Source organism: Trachinotus anak, unplaced genomic scaffold (genome assembly GCF_046630095.1).
Source record: "Trachinotus anak isolate AG129_WGS33_773 ecotype Australia unplaced genomic scaffold, CSIRO_AGI_Tana_v1 ptg000033l, whole genome shotgun sequence".
In the NCBI taxonomy this organism is placed as follows: Eukaryota; Metazoa; Chordata; class Actinopteri; order Carangiformes; family Carangidae; genus Trachinotus; species Trachinotus anak.
The window spans coordinates 4,994,170-5,006,476 of record NW_027273884.1 but is presented as its reverse complement, the minus strand read 5'-3'; the positions used below and the strand labels follow the sequence as shown (position 1 = coordinate 5,006,476).

Below are 12,307 nucleotides of genomic sequence, written 5' to 3'. Positions count from 1 at the left end.
GTGTATATGTACTATACTAAATGTGTGTGTGAGAGAGGGTAGGTCAACCAAGGCTGCTGGGTAAAGATTGATGCCTCTGTGCTCCACCTGTGCTCCATCATCTTAACACCCTGAGAGCGCCCTCACAAGGGCATCACGTTGTGTGTGTGTGTGTGTGTGTGTGTGTGTGTGTGTGTGTGTGTGTGTGTGTGTGTGTGTGTGTGTGTGTGGGGGGGGGGGGGCTTCCTCAGATGGATGGCTTTGGTCTGCTGCCCACCCCTTCCATCTCTCCATGACACACGCACACACACACACACACACACACACACACACTTATCCCCGCTTATTCTGATAATACTGGCAGCTTGCAGCTTGCACCAGTGTGTGTGTGTGTGTACGGACAAAGAGTAAAGATATTGGAGCTTGTATTCTTATTAGGCTTTTGTCTATTTTGTGTGTGTGTGTTTGTCCACCTGCATCCTTCATGGGTGTGTTTTCCAGTTGCTGGTGTCCCTCCACTCCCACTAACAATGACACTTTCTCCTTCCTCCAAATCCCCTCATTGTTTGGGTGGGCAAACATTTGAGCCTCTGCCCTGTTGTGAATCGTGCGCTGAATGGAAATATCAGCAGAATACACCTAACAAAACAGGGCTAAATAGAGCTAGGGAAAAATCATGTTTTTTTTTTTTTTTTTTGCTTTTTTGGTGCTTGGCTGTTTCTTCTTTCTACTTATTCTTTTTGTACTTGGTTTCGATTGGGAGCCATGCCAGTTGAGCAAATCGATTCCCGTGGAGCCATTTTAGCCAATCAGGGCCGTAGGAGGGAATGGTAAAGCACAAAAGGCAACGAGGTTGATTTTCTAAAGTGGGGTGTGACAGGAGGGGGTAGAAGGTGTTTGTGGGTGTGATTATGTGTGTTTGTGCACACACGCATGAATGAAATTGTGTATTATGTGCGATCACTGTGAGTGAAAGGCTTCAGTCTCTCCAGTGTTTCCCTCAAAAGTCAGGCTGCATATGTGTCTCTTTTATCCTGTAGCGTGATAGCATCTCTGCTTTTTGTCTGTGTGTGTACCTGGTCATGCAAAAGTTGATCACTAGTGTACTATGAGAATCCCCCAGTCCCACTTAAATGGCCCCATTAGAGGGCTCTAATGCAGACAATCAGCCTAGTGTGTGTGTGTGTGCGCGCGTGTGTGTGCGTGCAGTGGTGATGGTAATAGTGATGCAGGTTATCAGTCGATCATACAACCTTGTGTTCCAGCCTTTTCAACCACATCTTAGAGTAAACCTTAAAGTAGGCATTGCACTGAAGTTTGTGTGTCTGGTGGTTTTTTGCCTCAGGACCAGCAGGGACTGGTCAAAAAAAATCTTGGTGAAGTTCAGGTAAGTGGCAGGTGTAATAAAGGAGAATTCCAATTTGATAAAACTTGGAAATTACCTCATAGTTTTGTCCATCATTTCTATCTTTAATGGTACAATTAGAATTGAGATTTGATAGCATTTGAATCCCATCCTAGTTCTGAATCCACTTAACAAATAAGAATACTTTTGAGTCTCTTATCTGATCTAATTACATTTAACTTGTAACATTTCCAAAATATGTCTGATCACCCACTGTTGATGTCAAATGAAAATCATATATCTCCAAATGTTTCAGACCAACTGAAGGATTAATTGTTGCTTCATGGGTTTAAAATTCTGTCACCTTTTTAAGATAAATAAACCAGCTAAAACCCTGTTGAATTATCTGAAAAGTGCATTTTAACAAAGATGAGAAAATATTTTCTTAACTCATGAAAAATTGATGTTTTGGAGCAGGCATTGACGAGAAGCAATAAAATAAATCAATATTGTTTTGATTACGCAATGCATTTAATGTTACTTGAAGGTGAACTTGTTGTTGCACTGCCACTGGTCACAGAATCTGACGGGTAACAGAATACACTGTAACATCAGCGGGCCAATCACCTGTCCTATCTTCTTACTTTAGTTCTTACTATAACGTGTTGTGCACAGGGTAAATAGTTAAACACTGGACTTGATGTTTGTCCTGCAAATGTTTCATTTTGAAGTTACTCTGTTGAGTGTGGAATGTTTAAACCAGCCCACCAGGTTTGGTTACTACATTGTCACTGAGTTAGTACGTTTGAGTACATTATCACACTTTTTTATTTCCAATGCCTGTAGTGTCAGAGAGAGGGGGAAAAGTGACTGAAGAGAGAGCCGGAATGAAAGAGTCAGTAAGCGATTTGTTGGTAGCAGAGCTGACCGAATTCAGATGTTTTACTAATGTCTAACCTGATCAACTAGTTGTTGGACCTAAGAAAGGATGGAAAGAGTACTGGAAAATTGTCCTCAAGTAAAAGTGCTGTTGCTTAAAAGAAATTCTACTCAAGTATAAGTAAAATTACTTGAATGAACATGTAGATAAAAGTACAAAATAAGACAAGTAAGATAAATCACCTTGTCAATGTACTCTGAATAAACATTACATTTTTAAAAGGGTGAAGGGGAGGGGTCAATAAAGTTGTATGGTAATAATGATGATTTTATGATAAAACTATTAAATTAAATAGCACATTCGGGCTATCAAGCACATATGCAGGCATATTTCAATGCATACATGCCGTCCCAGGTGAGAACTGCACCGAAAGCAGCCAATAAATTCCAGTCAGGCATTTTGCAGCCTGTTGGCAGTTTATTAGGGCCCCCGAAAACTAATGAGAGCTGTACTGCACTATACAGAGAGGTGTTGCTGCTGTTTAGCCTAACTTCATTGCTATAAATGGGACAAAATAACAGAAACACCAGGACACCACAGGTGTCAGACTTTATGTAGCAATGTTAAGCAATATAGATCAAACAGCTGCCGCTTCTTATAGAATTAGCAGCAGAGTAAAGCAGCAGAAAAGGTTGAGATATATAAACAACATAAACTCCCTGGTGGCTGCAGCAGATAAACAGACAAAATGCTACGCTGCTGGGCTACGTAGTAGCTGTTGATGCTGCACAGTGAGTTATAGCAGTCATTTGTTGCACTCCTTCCACCCCTGATCCGAACCCATCCCTAGCAAGGAATGTTTGCCATTTGAATCTGCAGAAGTGATGGTCATCTTTTTTTTCCCTAATGTTTTGTCTTTGGTAATAAATGATCTATAAAAGGTTTGATAAGCGATTAGTTAATGTCAGAGGTTAGCAAATCTGGGTATTTTGGAAAGTACTTCCCTCCCCTTCAGATAGTGTTTCTCATGTCATTTCACATTTGGGTTAAGATAAGTTTGGGGAAACGGACTTTAGCACACCATCAGAACCAAAATGAAATTTGGGATCTAAACCCAATCCTAGACTCACCAAGTTAATTGCTGAAATCTCAGAATATGGTAGCATTGCTACGGCAAACTTTGACCCACCATACTTAGCATGTATGCAGTTTCCTTTGTTTTTTGGGTGCACTCATTTTGGTCTGACCCTCAAATAATGTGGGTTAGATAATCTGGCTGCTTGTCTTGCCCCTTCTGATTTTTTTGTACTAATGCAGCTGTGTTCCCAGATCTCAGCTATTGATCTAGTGAGTCTATCAATGTCATCTCTGATCCAGGTGATGGCCAAAACTATTTAAATAAAACCCACATTATAATATGTAGTGATTATCCTTTAACCTCGACCGCTGCCACTATAAATCTAATGCCAAAAACATCCACCTTCTGAACAACTTAGACTCAACAATTCTCAAAGTTCAGCAGCTCTCTCTCTCTCTCTCTCTCTCACTCACACACACACACACACACACACACCCTATCACTGTATCCATGCTAAAATCTCATCCAGGAGGAAAGACACACATACACATTCTGTGTTTGTGTTGGTTGTTGGCTTTGTATATGAGGCTCTGGGATTAAACTCATATGGCTTCAAAGCACGGCAAAGTGGGCGAACAATCTGATGAGTAAGAAACACAGAGACAGACAACGTGAGAGAGGAGTGCATCTGTGTCCCAGACTTTAATATATGCGGCTATAAAACCTCCATAGCTTTCCCCGAAAGCATTTACATACCATTCCAGTAGCAGTGTGCCAGCTTGTTGCGGAGCTCAAGGTCAAATACACATAACTTACATTCTTAATAAGAGAGGAAGGCAACATAAGTTACCTTACTGTCTCTATTGCATGAATTAATTGATACTATAGGAAAGCATACACTGTGCAAATCCCAAAGTGGTGAGTATTAAAGCAATCCTATGGTGAGCTGATGTATGTGTTTGGGAATATGTGTGAGGGGAAACAGAGGTGGTATCTGGCAGCCTGCAGCCTCCATCTATGAGGTCTGTGTGCTGCACTGAGATACCCCACCAAGCTGTGTACGTGTGCACTCACATCACACAGCTTGGAGACGTAAGTCTGTTCACGTGAACACATTATGGAGACTCACCTTCCATTTGAGGCCAAAAAGCTGGTCCTCACAAGGTAAACAGTAACATTTTAGGGTTTTGGTTAATGTTGGGTAGATTTGGGGTTTATGCACTTACATACAGTTGTGTTCAAAATAATAGCAGTCCCACATCACTAGCAAGATAAATTACTGTTTTTGTTAGAATTTCAACTTCTACACTGCAAGTAAGTTTCTAGAAGGTTCAGTAAAGGTATAGAAAACCAACAGACCCAACAGGCATGACGTGCATGCTGCTGATTCTGTGAAACTGAATCATTTACCGAAAGGGGCGTGTTCAAAAGAATAGCAGTGCCGAGTTCAATTCGTGAGGTCATTGATTATGTGAAAAAAATAGGTGTTAAACAGGTGGCCCTTATTTAAGGATCAAGGCAACTGACGCTGCATATGCTGGCTGTGCATTTGTCCTTGAAAAACAGTAAAATTAGTCGTTCAAGACACTGTTCAGAAGAAGAGCGTTCTTTGATTAAGAAATTAATAAAAGGGAAAAGGAAAAAAAATAGGAAAACCTATAAAGAAGTGCAGAAAATGATAGGCTGTTCAGCTAAAATGATATCAGACGCTTTAAAATGGCAGCCAAAACCAGAAAGGCGAGGAAGAAAAAGAAAAACGACTATTCGAATGGATCGGAGAATAACCAAAATGGCAAAGGCTCAGCCAATGATCAGCTCCAGGAGGATCAAAGAAGATCTAAGATTGCCTGTGAGTACTGTAACAATCAGACGACGTCTATGTGAAGCCAAGCTACCAGCAAGAAGCCCCCGCAAAGTCCCATTGTTAAAAAAAATACATGTGCTGAAGCGGTTACAATTTGCCAAAGAACACATTGACTGGCCTAAAAAGAAATGGCGTAATATTTTGTGGACTGATGAGAGTAAGATTGTTCTTTTTGGGTCTAAGGGCCACAGACAGTTTGTCAGACGTCCTGCAAACACTGAATTCAAGCCACAGTACACAGTGAAGATGGTGAAGCATGGTGGTGCAAGCATCATGATATGGGGATGTTTCTCGTACTATGGTGCTGGTCCTATTTATCGCATACCAGGGATCATGGATCAGTTTGAGTACATCAGAATACTGGAAGAAGTCATGTTGCCATATGCTGAAGAGGAAATGCCCTTGAAATGGGTGTTTCAACAAGACAATGACCCCAAACACACCAGCAAGCGAGCAAAATCATGGTTCCAGACAAACAGAATTCAAGTAATGGAGTGGCCAGCACAATCCCTGGACCTTAATCCCATACAAAACTTGTGGGCTGACATTAAAAATGCTGTTCATGAGGCAAAACCAAGAAATGCAGAGGAATTGTGGAACATAGTACAATTAACCAGTGCCAGAAGGTGGTCGACTCCATGTACCACAGATGTGAAGCAGTTACCAGAAACTGTGGTTATGCAACTAAATATTAGTTTATGATTCTCAGGAAAGTTGATTCTTCAAGCATTTCTTAGTTTATACAGTACATTTTTGAGTTTGTAAAGAAAGATGTCAACACTGCTATTTTTTTGAACATTATATTTCTTGACTTTCTGTAAAATATTATCAAATTACTTTTTTACTACTTTACTACTTACTTTTTCCAATTTTCTTGCTTTGAAATAGAATGTGCAGTGTCCCCAATGCATTTGTGTTCATTAAAATACAATTTATTTGAAGAATTTTGAGGTTTACTCACCTTTTTAAACACACTGCTATTATTATGAACATAACTGTATATGCACTTGATTATAATTTAAACCACAGTGGAACTATTGGTTGGAAAACACTGCAGTTTAGATGTTTCCTCTAATCGTTTATCCTTAAAGGAGCAATTTGTATGTTTTCCTATTGCTACATAACCAACATAAGCATTAAAAGCTGTTACCAGTCTAGACTAAACATTGCGAGTTCAGCATCAAACTTTATTCCTTTACACGCCAAAGCTGTCTCCAGAGGTGGAAATCAACGCCAATGTTAACTTTTGCTCGGGCATAATACATCCTCTTGTATTATAAAGACAATGATGGCTGAGGCTCTTGTCAGGCCACAGTCATCAGCACCCACTCCTGGCAAGGACCCACATTAAGTGGCAGAGAAAACCCACAAATAGCCCCTTTAAATAATTGTACATATACATACAACAACCAGAACAAAGATACAGGCTTGGGCTAACTCAGACAGCTGAAGCCACATGTTAGCTTCAGTTGTACTTTAGCATGCATTTATGCATAGAACGAGGGCTATGTACCCGCAGCAGGAAGTGAATGCTTCACTGCCAGTATGAACAGGCGTAATGAGTACAGTAACCAGTGACTCCTTTAACACATGGTCATGTGAGTAGTGTATCTGTACATCCCAAGCCCATGACTTCCTGTCCTTTAGGATGGCAGTAAAAGATGTCCCTCAGCAGTCAACAATTTACAACCCTTATTAACATAGTTCCTCTCCCCCTCCTCTGGCTGCCTCCATCATTCCCTTTTCTTCTCTATCCTTCTCCCCACTCCACTTTCTCTAATGGGACTATGCATATTTGAAACTTGGATTAAATCCAAAAGCCAACTTAAACTTGGTCTCCCTTTCTTTACTCTGTCATGTCTTTTATCTCTCGCTAGCACTCTCATCCTCTATAACACACGCGCTCTCTCAAACACTGGCATTGTTGCTGCCGCTTCAAACTGACAAATGAGTCCAAGGGAATGGAGTTGTCTAATTGATGAACTCTTTAAATAAATAGCATCATTTTGTAAACTCTAATGACAGCAGCTTTGGAGCTGTGGGAGGCTCAGGCATCCCACACTTCAGCCAGACCACATCTGCACCTCCCTGACATTTTACATCCTTTAACCCAGATTAGACACAGATTTTTTTTATTTTTCCTTGAGCAGAAAAGTCACCACCAAATCAGCTGGGTCTCTGACTGCACTGACATATTGCTTTTCAAGGCGACAGAATTCAGAATTAAGAGCATTGCTTTATCACTTTTACTATGTAGTTGTCTCTGTAGCTACATTTAGCTACAACAAACAACAAAAGCATCCAAGATGATCCATTCAACACCAAGGGACTCGTAAAGCAAGAGTTTGAGCTCCAGTGTCAGGTATGGTTAGGTCTCTTAGGTATACCACAGAATACATATATATGTGTATATATATATATATATATATATCGCAGAATACATACTTAAGGTACAGCAAATTGGAGATTTACAGTAGATTTCTAAGATGCATGCAGTGTGGAATCAATACTCTGCAGAAATAGTATTTCGTGTGGAATCAAAGCTAAGTATGTAGTTAAAGCTACCACTTCTGAAACACCAGTGAGGTAACCTTGTATCCAACCACTGTATTTGAACATTAGATTGACAGAATTGAGCTGCTAGATTTGCCAGTTGCTCAGTTCTATACTATTGTATATTTCTTTGCTAAGTAATGACGCTGCAGCCCAATTTGTGAAAATCAAACCTGCTCTACACAGTGTCACACCTTTTTTGAGTGACTGTTATGCTGAAATCAGGTAACATGACTAACTGCACACACAACTAAACAACCTCCGGCTGGTCATGACTCTGACTCCTGAGTCTGGGTTATGTAAGTTCGCTAAATGTGAAAGGATCGAATAGTAACCAACAAAATGTATTTGGAATCATACAAAATTTGAAATTAAGGAGAACTGGGGGAGGAAAAATCTGACACAAGTCATCTTACAGAAATAGTCAAACATTTTGTTGAATATGCTTATTGGCTTTCTCTCCTAGAGTGAGAAGATCAATATCAAAATCCCATTCCACTTATGTGCAGCACATATGGGTATAGCACAGATATCTAGATACAGTCAGTGAGCATGGCTTTGGCTTTGCTTGCTGTTAAAGTGTGATGATGTTAGATCTAGTTAGCTCACTCTGAAAAGCTGCACAGTCACTACATCCAGTATTTGTTACCTAAACAGTTCCAGGACATTACTTGCTCAGGGTGTCCGCGGGGTTTTAAAAAGTATTAAAAGGTAGTAAATAAAATTAGCAAAAATTGAGGTCATTAAAAGGTACGCCATTTTACGAGGTATTAAATTTTAGATTTTTTTTTCAAACTATGAGTTATCCATTTGTGTTTAAAAGTTTATCTGCAAGAGTTCATGTAAGTTTATTTAAATGAATGATACTGACGTTACATTCTGTGGTCGCCCGACGTCTCAAACATGTTGCGGCCTGATCTGGAGCTTGTCAAACTCCTCAGCTTTATTTGCTCAGGTCTTAAACGCTCGGACAACCAAATGTATCGTCGTCATGGGCAAATGCAAATTCTCAGACAACTGGCTGGAGGACCCGGCGTTTAAAGACCGGTGGGGAATAACCGACAGGCTGACTGTTCGGTTTGTAAAAAAAGACACCAATATCTGCTGGATGGGGGTTAACGCTCTCCGGCCACATATGCTAAGCACTAGCCATAAATCTGGAATACGCGGAGAGCAGTTATCAGTCTTTACTGTCTGTGCTGCTGCCACACCAACACTGTGCAGAGGTTCTGTGGTGTCTAGACACTGGTATTAAACAGGTTCAAGTCCATTCACTGGTTGGAATGGCATAACCAGTTCATGTAGTGAATGCCAGTTTGTTTGAACTTTTTTTTCCTTTTATTGAACATTTTATATAATCTATTATTTTTTTTATTCAAGAAGTTAAAAAAATGCAAGATGTGTTCAAAATCACTCTAGAGTCTCTAAATCTATTCTGTTGACCCATGTTCCCTATTTAAATTCTGTTGTATTGGCCCAGAGTGTGTAGTTTTATAAATCTCAAAATCAGTGTGAAAGTTAGAAAAGCTGCCGATTAAAACAGTTGCAACTCAATGTTGTGTTGGTTTTAAAAAATATTGAGAAGGATTTAAAAAAGGTATTAAATTTAACTTCAGGATTTCTGTATATACCCTGTTGCTAAGAATCGACGAGTAGTAATTTTTATGTTTCCGTTTATGTATGGGTTAAACTAATGAGATAAATGGTTATACAATGTGTTAATAAGTCAGTTTTACAGGTGTTCACGGGCTTATTTTTTACCTTGAAACAAACCAGGCTAGTTATGGTCAGCCAAAAGAAACCCAAAAACAAAACAAAAACATGGCATTTGCATCATCTACTTTGTGTTTAGTGCTAATTGGCAAATGCTAGCATGCTAACACGCTAAATTGAGATGGTGAACATGGTAAAGATGATGCCTGATTAACATCAACACATTTGTATTGCTGCTCCATTCATTCCTCTATGTCTGCATCATGTGGGGATAGGCCTGTATGCATGCTTGACCAACATCTGGATTCTAATTGACTGTGTGTGTGTGTGTGTGTGTGTGTGTGTGTGTGTGTGTGTGTGTGTGTATTTACAGTGTTCTGTGGGAGCCCATGGGGGATGGCAAGCGTGTGATTTCATTGGCTGATAACCATGCACTACTCTGGGACCTGCAGGAGAACTCCACACAGGCTGTGGTAAGATACAAACAAACACACACACACACACACTCTAAACCACAGTACATACGTGCAGACTCACAACACATCACACAATAGCTAACTCATTATTTGATAACCACCATATCTTCTCGCTGTAATCAGAGGTGAACATCCTTTCTCTGTTACAACAGCTGAGCATCCACTATTCATCCTCTCTCTCTCTCACACTCACACACACACACACACACACACACACATACACACACACACACAGAGTCTGGTCAGGTTTCTCCCACTGTGATATTAATAGTCTTGTTTAATAAGTAAGGAAAAAGTCATTCACTGTATCTGTTTTCACAGTTCACTGAAATAGTGTTGCCAGTGTTACACATTGCGTTTCACAACGCAGTCCCTGGAACATTACAACCAAATGTTGTAGTTGAACATCTCATTGTGAAACAATAGGTGTTCATTCTAAAACTATGAATATGCTTTTATTAGTCATTTCGAATGAGGATCTTTCACAGGGTACCAAGAACCTTTAAGGGACTAAGGAGATTTACCTGTTTTTTGATCGGCCAAAAACCTGCCTCATAGATAGTACTTTAGAATGGTTCAGAAACTATCAGGGTGGAATTTGCTGGGTTGAACAGTCCGAGGGACAAGTTGAGGGATGTACATTTCTTGGTGAGTCATCAGCTTTCCAACTAGTTTGAGAAAAGCGAGATATATAGAGAGAGAGAGTGCGAATGAGATGAAAGCAGAGAAAGAGAGGGATTCAAGTGAAGGAGAAAAATAAAACTTTTATTAGTTTCACTGATGATTTTCTTATTTGTTTTTAAATCTCTCAGTGGTCTATCTTTATTCTTCTTCAGTTGCAGAGCTGACACAGGAACATGCAAACATGCATTGTAGTTCCCGACTTAGTTCCTGTGGTGACATAGTTCCTGGAACTGCTTGGTTGAAAAAGGCTTTGTAACAGCCTCCACTCTTTTGGAAAGATTTTCAAGATCTTCAAGATTTTGATTTGCTCCCATCCACATTTGCTTATCCACTACAGCATTAGTGAGGTCAGGCACTGATGTAGGGTGATCAGGTCTGGCTCACAGCTGGGTGTTATGGCAGATATAGTTTCTTTATGGACCTAACTTTGTGCACATGGGCATTGTTATGTTGAATCAGGAAAGGGGCAAACACAAATTGTTGACACAAAGTTGTCTGAGAGCCAAACAGATTTTTCACTACTGCAGAAATACACAATAATGGCTTTTAATGGTCTAAAAATAAATGTATCACCTGTAACTGAACTGTGTGTAAGTACTTTTGGTCAGTTCTCTTGTAGTCGTGTCCTTCCTAATGCAAGGTGAAGAGGCTCTTCACTGTAAATTCCCTGTCTCCAACCCACCAGCTTTGCAATTAAAATGCCCATTATGTATTCAAAGACTCAAGATAATGGTGTGTGTCAGGTGTGCATGTGTGTGAGGAAGAAGTAATAGAGTGGTGTGTCAGCCCATGGTTCCATGGGTGTGTGTGTGTGTTGGTCCATTAGAAGCCATGAGCAATGAAGAATATAGATGGGTCGTTAGTAATTCATGTGCCCGTTGAGAGATTTACATAAAGGGCAGCCAGGCCACACACCTAATACGTTCATGTGCGCATGCATGTGTGTCCATCTGACCTTTTGAAAAATCTCTAGTCGCTGTTTGGATAAATGCATGTACATACTTGACTTGCTGTCGAACAATCTCTTGCTCATTGACTGGGGATGTACTGAGGTGATGATTGATGTGAATAACAATTAATCAATAAAGGATCAAATCACAATGATAAGTTTTATTTTGGGTGATTTAACCCTATTATGTTCACTTTCTGGGACATTATTGGGATTTTAAAAGCAATACAGAAATAAACATTTACATGCAAAATACTTAACATATATTGTTTTTATCTAAATTTGAAAACAATATAGATGAGATTTATGATCATCTTTGCAATTAATCTCACATTTAATAATGTAATTGTTATTCATTTTGTGTGATAAAGACATCATTTATGTAAAAATGCACTGTAATATAGACTTTGGTGGCATAAATCATGTTTATCTAGGAAAAATGATAAAGAAACAATGTTTTTCATTGATGTTTGTTATTTTTAACTGATACTGTCAATTGATTTTCACCTTAATCTTATTATAATCAAAGCCATAGAGCAAAGCAAAGTACCCGTTGTACTAACCGTAGCATGTGCTCATATTGTGGGTGGAGGACTGTAGTTGAAGTGACCCATACACTGTGATGTAGAGTTACTCATCTGTTTTGTCGCTCCCCAGATGTGCAGGTGTGTGTGTGTTTCAGTGTGTATGAGGCATATAAATGTATGGATGTAGTGTGTGCACTCAATGCATTTTTTTTCCCCTTTCACATGTTCTTCACAGAAAATAAGCCAAGCTCATGGAGTC

At 39.7% G+C, this 12,307-nt stretch overlaps 1 protein-coding gene across 1 annotated transcript in view; it reads left to right on the top strand.

Annotated features, from left to right (window-relative positions):
- Window positions 1-12,307, top strand: part of eipr1 (EARP complex and GARP complex interacting protein 1) — a 62,797-nt gene that overhangs the window by 17,347 nt on the left and 33,143 nt on the right. The window contains exon 5 of the mRNA XM_071471101.1: window positions 9,786-9,885. Within this exon, the coding sequence (XP_071327202.1) occupies window positions 9,786-9,885 (100 nt within the window). The remainder of the gene's footprint in view (window positions 1-9,785; window positions 9,886-12,307) is intronic.